This window comes from Protomyctophum parallelum (genome assembly GCF_964188405.1).
Source record: "Protomyctophum parallelum genome assembly, chromosome: 5".
NCBI classification, from domain to species: domain Eukaryota; kingdom Metazoa; phylum Chordata; class Actinopteri; order Myctophiformes; family Myctophidae; genus Protomyctophum; species Protomyctophum parallelum.
The window spans coordinates 28,167,726-28,185,769 of record NC_139702.1 but is presented as its reverse complement, the minus strand read 5'-3'; the positions used below and the strand labels follow the sequence as shown (position 1 = coordinate 28,185,769).

Here is an 18,044-nt window from a genome sequence, read left to right as displayed (position 1 = left end):
ACCGAGTGAGCGCAGAGCACGCCCGCATGTGTGTGTGCACGCAAGCGTTCGTGCACACGCTATAGGTGTGTTATCTTATTTTAGCGTGACAGTGTCAGCATTTACGCAGGTCAGCCCATGTGGTGTGTGTGTGTGTGTGTGTGTGTGTAATGGAATATCTGGGCCTAATTAAGAGGCCCTGCAGCTGAAGACAGATAGCCTTGTAATTAACTTCATTATCTAAGCTGCCCATCGATAATAGAACATGTGGAATTGATTAAGAATTGTCCATAAAAGAGAGGAGAGGAGAGGAGAGGAGAGGAGAGGAGAGGAGAGGAGAGGAGAGGAGAGGAGAGGAGAGGAGAGGAGAGGACTCTTACCTTGACGGTCATCTCAGTTGCAAAGATGGCTGTAAATACGTAGTTGGATACAGTGAGGAATAGTCTTTCCTGTGGAATGAAATGAACACAGATCAGAGGAGGAATCTCCTACTATGTGGGTAGAAGAATAAGAAACAAGGGGCTGTATTTTGCGTGTCTTAAGTACCAGGTCTTATTACTTAACTTAAGACCTGGAGGCGTGGTCAATGCTCTCAGAATAGCCAAATGGCATTGATCACGCCTCCAGGTCTTAAGTTAAGTAATAAGACCTGGTACTTAAGACACGCAAAATACAACCCAAGATGTGTGTGTGTGTGTGTGTGTGTGTGTGTGTGTGTGTGTGTGTGTGTGTGTGTGTGTGTGTGTGCGTGCGTGCGTGCGTGCGAGAGAGAGAGTGAGAGAGAAATAAATACAAAATAATAATCCTAAATGCTCATTAAAAGCTGGAACTCGTAGAACATCGTTTTCCAGTTATGTGGCACATTAACAAGTAACACTAATCAAATACATTTATTTTTAAGGTTTTTGTTTACTGCAGGCCTATGTGCTGTGAGAAATGCTCATCGTCATATTAATTTTGCATATTCTAACACCGAAAGAGCCTGAAGGGAGAAGGTCGTCATTATTAGCCACTTAGCTGAAAGCAAAAAAAAGTTATTAAAAAAAAAGAAGAAAAAAAAAGAGAAAGAAAACACTTCAGTGGCAAAAACAAACTGTTGACATAATTATTCCACAGAATGCATATTGCGCAAATGGGCTATACTTAAACAAGCAAGGAAACAACAACCGTTCCTCTTACCAGGCTGCCCTGCAGTATCTTCGGCCTCTCCAGGGCCACGGTGATGCAGTTGAGGAAGATGAAGACCAGCACCACATAGTCGAAGAGTTTATGAGCAATAATAGTCTGGCAGAGCACTCTGAACCTGATGTAGAGGGGGGAGGGGGTGGGGGGGGGCAGAGAGATTAGGAGGTGGAGGTTTTGACTTGGAAATATGTGATACCGATACTGATGCTTCCGTGTTGTATTTTGCATAGAGAGTAGTGGAGTCCACGTTTAGTGGATTTGCATACAGAGTAAGCTTTTTAGCTGCACGTCCAGAGCCATTTAAGAAGTTGCAGGTGAGAGTGAGCACCACGAAAAGGCAACCTCACCGTCTATATAGTCTCCCGAAGTAAAAGAGATCACCAACTATTTGACAATTAAAACAGCCTTAAGGGTTGGCTTAAAGCAAACCAAAAATGTGTAATCATGAGTACAATTTACAATGTAGGCATTTAGCAGACGCTCTTAATCCAGAGCGATTTACAGTAAAGCGGTAATTATCAGTTCAATGTATTGGTAGTATTGAGCATTCTAATCAGTTACCGCAGGGATTCGAGACGAGTTATTGCATCCAATTTCGCCACGGGCAGACTCTAGGATCGCACCCTGGCTTTAGGCTATCTACTGTAGAAACATGCTTTTCAAGATAACATCCCATTTCAGCCAGCAGAGCCAGCAGATTCATGGTTTAAATTAACTGAAAAATTGTTGGATGCCAACACACATCCCTTTTCCAGCAACAATGTGGCCTTGTTCACCGCCATCCCGTGTCATTTGCACTATGCCAGGACAGGAGGCCTGGCACCAAGCCCTTAGACAGGGAAGGCTAAAGGCTGTGACAGAAACCTCCAAAAACAACCCGAGTCCCTTTTCAACAGATCAGAACGCGCTGGAAGCCAAACTGGGAGAGGGCTTGACAGGTGTGTCTTCTGTTGTATCCTGTTTCTGTTGTACGCCAGGACCAACATGGGGAGGGGGGTCTGCAGCAATGCACAGTGCCATGCCTTGAACTTTTTCACATTTCCATTTACTCAAAAGAGGCATAGACCGTTGCCACACTAGTATTTAAGCAAACATCCAACCTGTACAGTGCAGCATCACTCGCCACTGGACACCATATTGTGATTCATTCAGCTTCGTTCACAAACTGCACACATACTGCCATAACGTATCGATAGGATAGCTAAAGACATGGGGCAGTGAGGTCACACTAAACACTATGGTCCCGATGTTCGTACGTACCTTATCCCCTATTCCCTAAACTTAACTTTGCCTTTTTTATATTTTGAAAAACATTTGTATCTTTTTCTCTGCTTTCTACGATTATAATCGTACCCCCTAGGCTAGGGTACGGCATATGCCACCTACGTACATGGTCGTACTCCCCGTATAATCCATATATGAAAGCGGTACCCATCAATTTGGATCCGCACTTATATGGATCTGGGCAGGCAGGCAGTGTCCCATTCATACGAGGATGGGCATGGCGGGGAGCAAGCCGAGGAGAACTCTACTGTGACTATTCGTCCAGCTGCACAAAGGTCTGTGGAGAAGGCTTGCACGGCATCCAGAGCGTAAGAAGAAGATTTATGTGATGCTGGATGACCAGATTAACTTGTCATTAGACAAGTCTGCCTTCTTTGACATGTTCAACATTCAGGGTACGGTCTCTCCTTTCACCTTGAATACGTGTTCTGGCAGTCACTAGCGGACGAAGAGCCTCGGACTTCATGATAGAGGCTGTAGATGGGGGGGGGGATATCTATGGCACTGCCGACGCTAATTGAGTGCAACATGATTCCTAATAACCGAGAGGAAATCCCTAGGCCAGAAGCTGCTACTCACCATCCTCATTTTAAAGCCATTGCTTCCAAGATACCGCCTCTTGACCCCTCAGCAGAGATCCTGCTGCTGCTTGGGAAGGGACATTATACGCGTTCACGAGGTTCGAAACAACGGGCCACACAACGCGCCATATGCCCAACGCCTCGATTTAGGCTGGGTAATTATTGGAGACGTGTGCCTCAGTGGAGCCCACAAACCTTCTGTGAACACTTTCAAGACCAATATCCTGGAGCTTCTTCAAGCCTTGTGAAAGTAGCATCCACGTCAGAGAGAGGTTCACAGGTGAACACCTTACTCAACCTCTGGGGAAGCCAGCTCAAGACGGTCTTGGCAAGCATGTTTTCAATCACACCATTGAGGACAATAAACAAGCGCTGTCTCTCTCCACATTATGGACCAGGGATTCACCAAGGATGACTCTAACAGTTGGGTGTCCCCCTTCCCTTTCCACTCTCCAAGACAGCGCTTGTCTACTAACAGGGAACATGCGCAACGTGCAACGCATCAGGCAGTCTGGGATCGCTGGAAGGAGTACATGAGTGGCCTTCTAGGTCGCTGCAAGTGGAGGACCGGGAGTCCTAACATACAAGAAGGGTCATTCTCAAATGAAAAGGAACGACTGGCCAGTCAGGCTGGTTACCAACACCTTTCCTAGTGAAGATGGCAAGGTCAGGAAGGTCGAAGTGAAGATTGACCAGAAAGGACTGTTCCTATAAGGCCCAGGCCACACGTATGTGGATCTTTTGCTAAACGCAAATTATTTTGTGCGTTTGGGCATTTCAGCCACACGCAAACGGCGTTTTCGGACACTCAAATGGATGTTTTTGGAGTGAAGATTTTCGCAAATATCAGTGGAGCTGTGTAGTCATGCGAAACGGAGCTTTTGAGAAACGATGATATCACCGCTTTTTTGCGCATATCATTTTTACTATAATTAGGTGAGAAAAAATAAAAACAGCTTGTGCCTGTATGGAAACTACACGGATATATATCCGATTGTTCATGTTTATATATCACTGTTAACAACTTTAAAACGTATCATGTTGCATCAACTGCAGCGAGCAAAGGCTCTGCTGCATCCAATAATAAATATATCAGCCTATAACTAGTCCAGTGCGGAATCTGCGGACTGTCTGGTGATTTCATTTGTATTGGTGCAGAGTGCGAAGCTTGAACAATATTTTAAATGCGGACCGCTACAGATAAACTGTAGTCTGTGGATATAATATAGCATGGAGGGGAGAGAGAGGGGGTGCAGAGAGACAGAGAGAGGTGAGAAGAAAGTATACAGTGGGTCGCCGTGCACATAATGGCTCTCTCAGTCAAGGGCGCACCCTTGACTGCATTTGTCACTGTGCCTGCATGCCGACAATGTGCGCGGGTGAACTTTTATTAGCCTACATTATAACGTGACATTTATTATACACCTCGAAAATATAGCCACTCTACAAGCTTACAGGGTTGTGGACACTTCTATAGGTCTGACTCTGCTATTATTTACTGTGCAGGACTTGCCAAGTCGCCAGAGCAATGGAAAAGTGTCTATCACAGGTTTCCTTGCAGGTGATAATTTTTCTAATGTTGCAGTTTGGAAGTGCTCGTTATATATCACTCAACTTCCCTGCCCTGCAGGTGGTACAGCACCTGTTTTGAATTTGCACATAATGCAGGAGGCAGCCGGTCGTTGATTTACTGAAAACGAGTGCTTCCAAACTCTGATGGCTAGATGGCCGGGGGTCTGCAAATGGCCAATTTGAGAGCCTCCATCTTCACCAGCTATGGGATTTTTTAAATCCAGATCCAGCTTGAGCCTCCATTATAACAGGATTCTCAAAGACTTGTATGATCTCTAAAGCTTCGAGCGCTGTCCATGGTGAGCTGTTGCACATCCCGACGATCGTAAATCATTTGTGACTTTGTCTCGCATGACGAGAGCTAAAGGGGTACGAGCTTATACGGCTAACGATGTCCTATAACAGCAGCCCCCACCTCACTGAAAACCCGGAAATTAAACAAGGATTAAACAAGGAGAGTGAGAGCGGTGTGCTTATGCTACCACCTATAGAGAGCAATAATCGAGTAAAACAGTTCAAATAGCCGATATACAAGCTCACAACGTGTCGATGTAGATCGACTATTTGAAGTTTAGGGATAGGGGGTAAGGCACCAGCGAAAATAGGGCTGTCTCGTGTGCATGACTTTATAATATAGTAAGTTGATAAAAAGAAAACGTACGTCTTCAGATCTGACAAACAGATAGGGATGACTAGGGATGGTTGCCACATCTGAGTCGAATCAGTTGATAGATAGAGGGACTCCAATCAATACTAAGATATGGGAACACCCTGGCGTATCCGCTGCATCCTGCAGCTGGGTGAGCCGACATATGGCAGGTGTTTATCCCTTCAGGACAGCACCTGCACTTAATGCATATTATGTTGGCTTAGTTCCTTTTGTGCCAATTGGTCTATACTGCCCCAGCTGCCCTGATCTACTGTTATACTCACTATAGTAAACACCTGTGTGTGTGAACACACACACACACACACACACACACACACACACACACACACACCTGCCCGCACGCAATCTAGTCATAGAAATGTATGTATCCACAAAGGCGTACACGGTTGCAAAGACATCGCTTGAGTTGCACTGACATAATGTAGATGAACAAATAAGAAGTAAAATCACGCATGCAAGTACATACAGTCACACACACAGTTGCACGCACACACGCATGCACATGTGCGCGCGCGCACACACACACACACACACACACACACACACACACACACACACACACACACTCTATCTTTCTCTCCTTGCTTGACAGATGGCACCTGCCACAGACAGTGCCAAAACACAGCCCAGGGGCCCCGACGGCTTCCCTAAAGTGGCTTTCAGCACAGAGGGAATAGTGAGTGAACGACTGTGAGCGAGTGATTTTTTCTTTCATGGTGTTTTCGGGGGCACGTCTATTGTCTACCCACCAGGAATGGTGTCGGAGGAAACAACAAAACACCACTTCACAGTGTGCACACATGTCCACGTGTGCGTGCACACACACACACACACACACACACACACACACACACACACACACACACAAACGAGCGGAATGCCACCTCAATCCTATGTGAAAATCCTGCACACATGGATCGACTCAACTCTGGAATTGAAGTGATTCGATCAGTTCAGGTTATACGTTTCATTCATCAAACGATACATCGTACAAAACTATAGTTTTTCCAAGAAGTAATTTATTATGTCTATGATGGAACGGTTGAGACGAATAACCATATCTAAATGCGTGAAGTCTCCGTATACGTTTGTCTGTATACGTCTGTCTGAGAACCGTTCGCTCCGCCAACTTCAAATTCGACCCACACACTCATGGGAACCGCCCCAAAAAAGGCCCTCTGCCCGGGCTCTGGACACTAGGGCCCCTGCCCAGGGCCTGACAAAGAACTCCATGAATGGGCATAGAAGGGACACAGACACAATATCTGGGCGGGGCAGACATTTCCAACTTGCATCGTTCCCAGTAGGCCCAGTGCCCAACGGGCACCGCTGTAGAGGCTCCAACGCATAAATATCTGGGTGGGGCATGCATTTCCAACTTGCATCGTTCCAAGTAGGCCCAGTGCCCAACGGGCAACGCCGTAGAGGCCCCACGGGCACCGCTCTAGTAATGTATAAATCATGGATAAGGGGTCATTTCGGGGAGGGGGTCAGAATAAAGTATGGACTTACATGGTTATTCGTCTCAACTGCTCAATTGTGAAGGAATGAGGATTTTTCATTTCCTCGTCATCTTCGTACAGTCCATTTCGTCACTCGATGTATGATTTGTTTCATTTATGCGCACGCAATTATGAAGTTGCTTATCAAAAATATATGATGAAGACAAATTCTATTTATAGGCACGAACACTGGAAACAGTCTACATTATATGGAATACTAATGTACACAACGCTCGAAAATTACCGACTCAGATTCCTGGACATTTTGTGTCAAACAACAAAATTCCTGGGAGGATGAATCTTGGAAACCCTAACACACAGCAGTAGAACGACATAATTTATATATTATATATATTATATGCATATAATATATGCATGCTTGTGCGCGAGCAGCCGCACGCACACACACACACACACACACACACACACACACACACACACACACACACACACACACACACACACACACACACACACACACACACACACACACACACACACACACACACACACACACACAAACACACACACACCTCAATATAGACAAAAGGCAACAGTATACTGTACTATCTAGAGAAAGAAAATGCATTGTGAGTCATATAATAGCTGGCTATAGAGCGTCGCAGTCCCTTCCCCTTTCAGAACGACCAGTGGCCCAGGAAATGAAATTTCTCCTATCGGATTTTCTTTAAGTATTTATTTAAAGACGGTTACGCCGCGGACAAAGCCAACTCGGATCGTGAGAAATCATGACAATGAACACAATGTTTTGGGCCGATCAAATAATTTATAAGAAGAAAAGCAAAACAAATAGTGTTGTCACCTGCCTTTATTTTCTTCTTTCTAATGATTTGATCGGCCCAAAATATTGTGTTCATTGTCATGATTTGTCACGATCCGAGTTGGCTTTGTCCGCGGCGTAACCGTCTTTAAATAAATACTTTAAAGAAATGCCTATGAGAAAATGAACGGCGATTTCTTTTCCGGGTCTCTCGAGGGGGCGGGACTGCGACACTCTATAGCTCTTCACGGAGCCAGCAGATAAACAGTGCTTTCTTTGCATGTGCATAAACATATAGCTGGGACGCCAACACACATTCTTTGTGCTTTTTCTCCAAGAAAAAAGCAGAGGAAGATTTTGGCCATGCGGGCCACATGCCATCGCTCTCAGTTAAACTCATGCAATCTGAGTTTTTTACTATTGCACTATATAAGCCAGGAGGCCTGGCACGATGCAGCCCTTATAGACCAGGGTCTTAAAGGCTATGACAGAAACACCCAGAAATGTGCTTACAGCAGCACCGTGTCCCTTTCAACGGATCACAAAGGCGCTGGGAGCGGGTCTGACAGGTGTTGGTTTTTTGTGGCTTTCGCCTTTATTTTATATTTGTTTATGGAGGGACAGACAGTATAGGCTGACAGGAAACGGGGAGAGAGATGGTGGGGGGAAGACATGCAGTAAAGGCCGTCGGGACTCGGGAGTCGAACCCGCGGCACACTGCCCAGCCAAGGTGCCGCCCTGGACCACTGAGCCATGGCCCAGGCCCTGACAGGTGTGTTTTGACGAGCATGCAGTGTTGTACAGTACACATCCTGAATCTCATGGAGGCCAAGGAGCATCGTGGGGACGGACTGCGGCGTTGCACAGAGCCTTGACACGTTGTGGAGGTTATAACCAGTGTTGTTTTTGGCAGCAAATTTCGATTGTAGTTTAGTCTATAGTCTTTGGACTGAAACTTCATTTAGTTTTAGTCACATTTTAGTCACCTGGAAATGTCTTAGTGTTAGTCTAGTTTTAGTCGACTAAATCTACAGGTGATTTAGTCGACTAAAATGTGTTTTCGTGGGCCTTGATGCCGTCGTAATGAATGTTTTTACACTTGCTGAAAATAGCCGATCTACAAGCTCACAACACGTCGCGTTGCGACGCGTTGTGAGCGTCTTAGTTTTAGTCGACGAAAACAACACTGGTTATAGCGGATTCAGTTATCAACCAGTATAGGTTACTTATCAATCCCATTTAATGGAGCCAGTGGGCTCTACTGGAGCAGAGACGCTGTTGTTGTCATGCAGCCAATGTCCGATGTGGCGATGGTCGCGTTGCCCGACGATTACTAGCCTCGGTACCAGGCTTTCATTTTTGTTGGTGTAAAAATTGAAACGCATTGGCCGCTCTGGTCTAAAAGTGGGAGTCAACCCTTCCGGGTGGGCGTTGCTCCAAATGATGTGACGTAGTGCTGCACTAGGGGGGAGAGGAGGGGCCGGGGGTGACGGACAGATCGATGAGTTCCAATCAGGGCTTGCGCAAATCCGAGCCGCGACCCGCCCCTCTAGACCAGAAACCTAACACGTTAGCTCAGGCTAGACGATTACTAACCCCAACTCTATATTTTAGTCATCAGAAATGTTTGTGTTGGTCTAGTTATATATAGTTGACTAAATAACATAAGTCGACTTAATGTACTGTTGGTTTTGTCGCCAACACTATATTTTGGCAGGCCTTGATGGCGTCGCAATGTCTGATTTTACACTCGGATGCATGCTGGAAATAGCCGATCTACGATGCGACGCGTTGTGAGCTTGTAGATCTCTTTTCAGAGTGCAACACCTGAGCGAAACTAAAAACTAAAATGACTTCTCTTTTGGTTCTACTGGATCTCTTCTCCACTAGTCCCTCCCTAACATTTTAGTCTAGTTTTTATATGTTGACGAAATTGTCATCGTCTTAGTTTTAGTAGACAGAATCAACACTGCAGAAGAAGTGAATTAACACTAGCATGACCGAAGTCAAATCAGACACAAGTATACCAGGTGCTTAAATTCATATTTAGAAAACGTTTCAGATGTCAAAACATTTCTGAGATGATAGAATGATGATGGATGATGATGGTCATGGAAGGGGAACCTTCTGAAAGCGTGAAGTGAATCCCATTTAGGCCTGACGTTTTCAATAGCTAAAGTATAACATAATGCTTAGTTAAAACACCAAAACGGGTTCCCCGTCCAGAATGGGATAAACAACAATAATGTAAATCTATGCAGGTTGACAGTTTATTCCGTATGTTGATGACTATCTGACTATAACAGTTTCCCTAAAGCAGGGAGTTCGTTTACAGTAAATGCAGTGGAGATTATAGAGACGTGACTAAAATTGTATTGTCACATACGTTTAACCCTGTAAGACCCAGCGTTGCTTTTCGGTAACATTTTTATTTTAATTAATTACTTAATAATTATTATTTTTTTCTGTTATTTTTTCACCTAAACGTCATCATTGATGTTCATTGCAATGCCATTGCAATGCCATTGGTCATGATATTTGCATATAAATACCCCCCACAGAGGCTGAAATTCACACAAATTAAAAATTTCTGGACCCTAATAAAAGTAAGTAAAATAATTGTAATATGTTTTTTTTGTTATCATTAGAATGTCTAGAACATGTTTTATTCATTATTGTGAAATATATCCCCCAAATGTAAATGATTAATTTATTATATTATTATATAATTATTTACATATTTATTCAACATACCGGTAAGTAGGGTTAAAATCTATTTTTTGCAAGTAGAAATATATCCAGGTCTTACAGGGTTAAGGAAGAACATTTACATCTTCCCAACCAGTCCCAATCAGTCCCCCCCCCCCCCCAATTATCATTGAACTTGAATGACTACTAATTTCCTTCTATTTAAAAAAATCTATCTAGTCAATAGTCGTTACATCTGCCTTGAATTTCATTCACTTTTCTTGTAAATGTGATTTGACAATAAAGTTGCATTGATTGATTGATTTGACTGACCTCTGTGATCACCTGAACAAAATATCCATAGGGGATGCATGTACAGTATATGTTGGTCGTTGGGTTGTACAGTATATGCTGGCCGATAAAGGTCGGGTCCGACTGCAATGGAATCCTCCTGTTTATGTCAAGTCTAAAATCGCAAATAGGCCAACTAAACTGCATTCTTGACTTCCCGGATGTTGAGCCAAGTGGCGAGGACCCTATCTGATCAGGGACGGAAATTACTCAAGGAAAAGGAAATTAAGAAGACAATTCGATAATGCCCTGAGTGGAACTCCAAGGAAAACAATGTGCTTTGCACTCGACCGAGTGTGACATCTTACACCGCCCTCAAAACTACAGCCCTCAGAGTTAAATTGACATTGGATTTGGCAGTCTACGTCACCAGAGGTGAAGTCGTCAACTCACTTGTTCTGTGGGGAGAAGAGGTAGACGGACCAGTTCTCTCTGTTCTCACACCAGCCCGGCTTGTAGACCTCCATCATCTTCTGGAGACGAAAACACATGGACTGGAAGAGGGACAAGGGAGGGAGTGAAACATCAAGGAGAAAGGGCAAAACGACAACTATACAATCATCCATTCCCGTCCTAATTCGTTCCTGATTTTGACATTATAGCCTTGCTTGATTATAAACTTGGGCTTTGACCTTTTCAACCTAAATGTCATCGCTGCTCATCGCAGCCATGCTGATCATTCCCACACGAGTTACAGTTACTGTACTCTCAAATTATTTGAATAAGAGTCACACCTGGGCCTTTGACCTCATCAACCTAAAAGGTTAATGATCTTTTTGAGGAAACGTACTTACTGATCAGTCCCTCCAGGTCTCATGACAATCACATGCACGCCCACACTAGGATATATTACAACACCTTGCCACACAGTGCTACAGAAAATGTAATAATACCATAAACACACCATGCCATGCATACCCTGCAACCCCCTATTCATTGACAATCTGCATTATGCCCTAATGAAGGCCAGCTAGGCTGAAATGGCATTGTCTCTGCCTGCTTTTGTAGTCAAGTTTGTGCTACCCTCACCCTGCAGTACGTGTGATGCTTTGATCATGTGATCATTCGGGTTCAAGTACCATCGTCCATCGCGGAATAGCACAGGGGTCTGCAACAGGGGTCTGCAACCTTTTTGAGTGGTGCAACCACTCCTACATCCAGCATGCAATGTCCGTGTACCTGTGTGTGTGTGTGTGTGTGTGTGTGTGTGTGTGTGCCTATGAGCACGAGTATGTTACTTATTTATACCAGTAGGGGGCACCAGAGTACAGAGAAGAAATTGGAACGATACAGAAGAAATTGGACGATACAAATTGGAATGATACAGAGAACCAATAGACGGGAGTTGCACCACTCGGTTCACACTGGTGTGATTTTTTTTAAATTAAGTGCCATGTTTTTATTTTCTAGATCGTCAGTGTGCCATGTCAACTCATTCATTAATTGGAATGACACCACGTGAAAAATGTCCAACATATTTTGATTGTCCACAAATGTAAAGTTTTTAAATAGTTATAAAGTTATAAAAGTTATAATGATCATTAGACTCAGAGCAATAACAGAGTTCAGTTTTAATGAATCTAGAATGCAGGATGTAATTTACACACAAATGTGAGGGACATTTATTTGACTGCATTTTTTAAAATAGTTTATTTAAAACCAAAAATACTCTCTCACACACTTGCCAGTAGTGCCAGTGATCACCCTCCTTTGTGCCAATGTTGGCACTGGTGCCTAAGGTTGTCTACCCCTGCTGTATACAACTGTATACGGCAACTAGGCTATGTATTTATGAGATGTTATTGTTATTGGCCTCTTTTTACTTAACAAAGTCCGCAGAGATGTCTCTTACTTACATAGTCTATCTCCTCTTCCAGGTCCGGCCGGTCCTTCTGCGCGTTGACCTGCGGGAAGACCTCGGCCAGCAGGTACGGGCCCGGGGGCGGGGCCTTGCCGTTACAGTCGCGGTGATCCACACCTCCTCCGCTCCCCCCGCTACCTCCTCCCAGGCCCCCCCCCGACCCACCCCCCGACCCAGTGGCGCTCCTCCTGGTGGGGTCGGGGTGGTGGGCCGGGGGGGGCGGGGGGCCCAGACCACCCCCACTCCCCCTGGAAAGCTCTGGGAGTTCCAGCGACAGGGCCCGCCGGTCCCTCTTGGGAGCGTATCGCCTGGACAGCAGCTGGGGGGGAGGTGGCGGGGCGGCGGCGTGGTGCGGGGGGTGGTGGTGGGGGGGGTTGGAGAGGAGCAGCTCCTGCTCGCTGGCGTAGGCGAAGGAGGAGGGCGTGCCGTGGACGCGGAGGCTGCCGCCCACCACCGCGGGGGCTCCGCCCCCCGCCCGGTAGCTCCTCCTCCGACCCAGGCTGTTCCAGCTAGACCTGCAGGCGGAGGTTTGGAGGGAACGTAAAGAAAGAAAGAAAGGTACTATGTTTACCCAGGGTAACTGGACTAAGCTCAAGAACCTGTTTACAGCCAGGTCCTGCTCATAGAACATTTCATGGTAGGGGTTCAATGCCTTGTCCAAGGGCCCTTCAGCGGTGGTAATTTTAACGTGCCGGTCCAGGGATACGAACTAGCGACCTTCCGATATCAAGACCACTCCGCAAACCGTTCGGCCACCGCTGCCTCAAACATGACTCGTTTAAAGCCATAAATTTACTTTACGTTAAAGATTGACCAACTACCAAATGAAGAAAGTCCCACTCCACTCGACTCCAATCAAAAATGCATTAACGGTTTGTTCCAAACGGCTCACTGCAGGGGATTTGAACCATAGCGGAGATATCAACCTATATCCCCATTAAGGGGCTAATGAAAGTTAAGAATTCATTAATGCAATAACCACCACCAAATCACGATGGGCTGAATCTCACCTGCGGCTCCATGTGCTTTGAGGAGGGAGAGGGCGTCCCCAGTTGTGGTAGGCGGAACCGCGACTGTGACGCTGGAAGAGTCACAAGTAAGTAAGTAAGTAAGTACATTTTATTTATAGAGCACCTTTTCGAAACAATGTTACAAAGTGCTGTACAACAAGGTAAAACAATCATATTAAAACAAGGGCATGAAACAAACAATAGAAGGTAAAACATTGACATGCAAATAATTCAAGTGAAAATACATCATAAAATAAGTGCTGACGAAATAAATACATTTTTAACAATTTCTTAAAACCGTCGACACACTCTGCATTCTTCAGCTCAAGGGGCAGGGCATTCCACAAAGTGGGGGCAACCACTGCAAATGCACGGCCACCCTTAGTTTTGAGTCTAGTTGTTGGAATAGACAGAAGGCCTTTTTCAGAGGACCTGAGAGAACGTATGTTTGGCTTTGCATGCAGTAGTTCAGCAGTTCACAAGCCACTGTGATTCATCAGAGTAGTATATGGAGACACACACACCACATGATCTGAACACTGAGTCCCGCCCGGAGTGAGCACGTTAACCAAAAGTATGCAACGTGGATGATCGATAACTATATAATAACATTACATCCGTAATGCATTTCCAGTGGGGTGGAAGAGCGATAGCCGCGTATACCCCGTAGGCTCTATAGCGCCTGACAAGCGAGTTCAGTTCCCCCATCAAAACAACTTCCCTGTGGACAGCGGCAGAGATGTTTAACCCATTTAGGGTCGAAATTTAAATTCTGACAGTTAAAAAAAAAAAACCTTATGTTTCTGTATCAGTGGTGTTCAATATTTCATGTCAAGGACCCCAAAAATGATATGTACTGTAATATGCCTCCCCCCCCCCATCTGAAAATATGTTGTTCCGGTGACCTCCCCAGAAGCAAAGATTTGAGTTCAAATGTTCACTGTAATAATAATATATTCATAGATTTGTGGCACATTTTCACGATTTTTCAAAAATAGCAGACCTACAAGTTCATAGCTTGTAGATCTGCTATTTTTCAATAGCTAAAGTATAACATAATGCTTAAAACACCAAAAGGGGTTCACACCCAAAATGGATTAAACTGAGTCGGGCTTCCCACGCCTCCATTTACATTATAACCTACAAGACATTAAGCTATTATAGGACATTTTCTGGTTCCATCGTTCCAGACCCCATTTATTTTTCACGGAGAGATTTCCAAAAAATATTAGTTTTAATGTATTTTTATGCTTAGAACCAAGCCGTCCAGGATCCTGGTGAATTCATGAGCATTAAACATTTCATTCTGTGAACATTTAATTATATATGATAATGATATACCAGGGTATATAAATACTTTCCTTCCTTTTCTTTCTCTTCTCTTTGTTCTGTCCATATTGAAATCTTTTCCCCCTGTCCGTCTCTTTTTCTTTTTCCCTTTCCCCTCAATCAATTCATTTCCTCACACTCCGTTTCTCTTGCAGGAGATCGTGGTGGAGACAGAATAGAAAGAATCCTCAATTAATAGACGTTGCCCATGGCAACTAGAAGCTGAGTTGGACCTCACAGAAGTGTCTTTTGGCTCCTTTTGGTTCAATAAGCACAATAATAAGTGAAGAGTTGCCGTGCTTCCTGTGGCATGTGTGTGTGCGTGCGTGTGCGTGAGTGTGTGCGTGCGTGCGTGTGTGCATGCGTCATGTGTCCATGCATGCATGCGTGAAAAGACAGAAATAGGTAAGATTCTCTTACTAAGAGACAGAGAAAAACAAAGGTAGAGAGGCTGAGGTGAAATGGCTTGATTCTAATAATATAAGTCTATAGGTTGTATGTTGCTGGATCACAATAGAAATAGGTTATTGTTTTTATCTAAGTTGAATGTGTTCTCAACGACATTTGCAATGAATAAATTATGTGTTTGTCATGTGAAATAAATCAAACAAAAATCTAAAGACTGTATGAAATACGGGGGCTTTAATTTGAAACAACGGATACAGAAAGTGGCGGGATTCGGCCACTCAGTCTGGGCGGCATGCAGCCAATCAGATTGTTGAATGTGACAGGGTAGCAACCACATAGCAACCGTTTCCTCTATGGAAAACAAACTTTTAAAATGGCTATTGTAGATTGTGTAACAAAGATTGAGCAACTGCATGGCCTATTTCTTGCCATTTTAACTGTTTTTGTTACACTGCATATATAGCCAGTAGTAAAAACTGACAGAAACTTTGTAACTCTGTACTTTTCTGTACTTCTCCTTAAATAATATAAAAAAGGGGAAAAAAGGTCTCTTGCACAACTGAATAGCATCTCTGTTACAGCTGTCTTGGTGGTCCTTGACATGAAAATGTTTGAGAACGACTGACATAGAAACAGGGTTTTTCAGAAAACTGTCATGATTTAGAACAGTGGTATTCAATTGGCAGCCCCCCTGGAATAAAAAAATAAATAAAATAAAATCTTTTTAGAATAATAAGAGGGATAATAAAAGTTACAGGTATGGTGTGTGCGATATTAATTGTGAGATTACCATAATGACGGTAATCATTAAAGGACCACTTTTCAACCTATCTTCATATAATAGGTCCTCACTAATAATCATGATAAAACATTGTTTTATCATGACATGTTTTGACATGTTTTTTTCTACTCGGTCTGTGTCACATAGGAGGGCTGTGGGCAGTTCAGAAATACACCCAACAGTGACATCAATGGAGAATCCAAGCTAATATAAACTGCAGGCTTTCTAGTCCTGAAAAGTTGCAATGCGAAAATGGAAGCCATCATCCTCACAATAATAAACCCTGTTAGGGTCCATTTGGTTCCATTTGTACACTCTCAGAGTTACAGACCCATAAGGGTCCATTTTAGAAGGTATTTGTAGAATCGTTCCCAGGTCAAAATGGGTTAAGGCAGATTCTAAAAAGGTCATCTAAACAGTTTGCTGGAAACCTACAGTATATGTTGCTGTATCAGTGGTGCTCAAACTTTTTCATGTCAAGGACTTGAGTTATAAATGTTCGCTTGGTTAAATTCAAACACTAAACACCAATGCGCTATACAGTAGCTTAAATCTAAAATGACACAGATTCTTTCCCGGTTTTAATTGGTTACGGTGTTTTTGCAAGGCCACATGTCTGTCTGTGCAATATAACATCGTGGATGTCTGCAAATTAGTTTGCGTGTCACTTTCAGTACATTATAAGTAAGTGGCCTTGCCGAGCCATGATGAGGCCCATAGGGGCAGGAGCCTATCTCCTGTTTCTGTAGCGTGAGGCAGCTTGACGTACAAGTACACCCCCAGGACATGATGCTAGTATGTCACAGGGACTTACCCCCAATCCAACCCTTGATGCTGAGTGTCAAGCAGGGAGGCATTGGGTCCCATTTTTTAGAGTCTTTGGTATGACCCGGCCGGGGATTGAACCCCGACCTCCCAATCTCAGGGCGGACACTCTAACCACAAGGCCACTGAGCTGGTTACAGTATAGTATAGACAAGTGAATTGTATACATGCATACCAGGGACAGTGAGCGTCTCTCCAGGCTACTCTTGTTGCCCAGGCTCTTCACACTGCTCTTCCTGGAGTCCTGGCTGAAGCTCTGCCTCTCTGAACAGTAGGAGGCCCTCGGCCCCAACATGGTGCCCAGCTCCAGGTGACCGTTGGGGGTCAGGGTGCAGATCTTGGGGTCTGGAGCAGGGGAGAGAGAGACCCTTGTTATATGCCGTGAAAACATTGATGATATAGAATTATAGACTGTTACCTTGTCGTTAATTAACTAGAGCGTCTACGGTGGTGCTGTAGACGCGATATTATGTCTGTGGCCCTTTTATGCCCATATATGGAGTTCTTTGTCAGGCATGCCCAAATATGGAGTATATGCCGACGTCAGAAGGATGTCAGATCAGGCCATCTCCATATATGGACCCTATGCAGGGGCTATATGTCCAGAGCCCGGACAGAGGCCTTTTTGGGGCGGTTCTGGACAACCGTGGGTCCGACCGACTCGACACCGGGCACTGCACCCCCTGCGGTGGTGTGGAACGCGTGTGTCGAATTTGAAGTCGGTGGGACTGACGGTTCTCGAGTTACGTGGATTACACACAGACAGACGTACAGACAGAAGTACAGACAGACATATTCTCTGACGAACATAGGGCTGCAATTTATTTTTTTAAATAAATCTTCCCTACTGGTGAAGCTCTGTTGAAGCCTGGCAGTTTTTTATCCCTCAAAGTGAATTCCATGTATATAGTCCTGCTGTATCTCAGTGAACAAAGAGGTGTTTCTGCTCTTTTGGCTGAGTCTTTGAAGGTTAAACTAAATGCATTTAAAGCTCTCGCACAGCCTTAGATTAGCTTATTTCTCCAACCTCTGATAAAAACAATCAGTTCTACAGACAGTCAGCCTCTCACTCTGACTCCAGCTCGTTCTGTACCTCCATGTCCATAATACATGATGGGCTGGCTATTACGTGTGTGCGTGCGTGCGTGTGTGTGTACACTCTGCAGAATGAGCCCATTCACAGGAGTGTGAAGTGACTCATCCATGATCTGAGCAAATCTGAGCAAATACGAGACGT

General features: G+C 44.5%; 1 protein-coding gene across 1 annotated transcript in view; it reads right to left on the bottom strand.

Annotated features, from left to right (window-relative positions):
- LOC310858302 (voltage-dependent T-type calcium channel subunit alpha-1I-like) overlaps positions 1 to 18,044 on the bottom strand; it is a gene marked incomplete at its 3' end in the record, with an annotated part of 208,422 nt that overhangs the window by 71,646 nt on the left and 118,732 nt on the right. Inside the window, 6 exon segments of the mRNA XM_083764409.1 lie at positions 360 to 428; positions 1,159 to 1,282; positions 10,987 to 11,087; positions 12,450 to 12,969; positions 13,465 to 13,535; positions 16,983 to 17,152. Coding sequence (XP_083620535.1) covers positions 360 to 428; positions 1,159 to 1,282; positions 10,987 to 11,087; positions 12,450 to 12,969; positions 13,465 to 13,535; positions 16,983 to 17,152 — 1,055 coding nt within the window.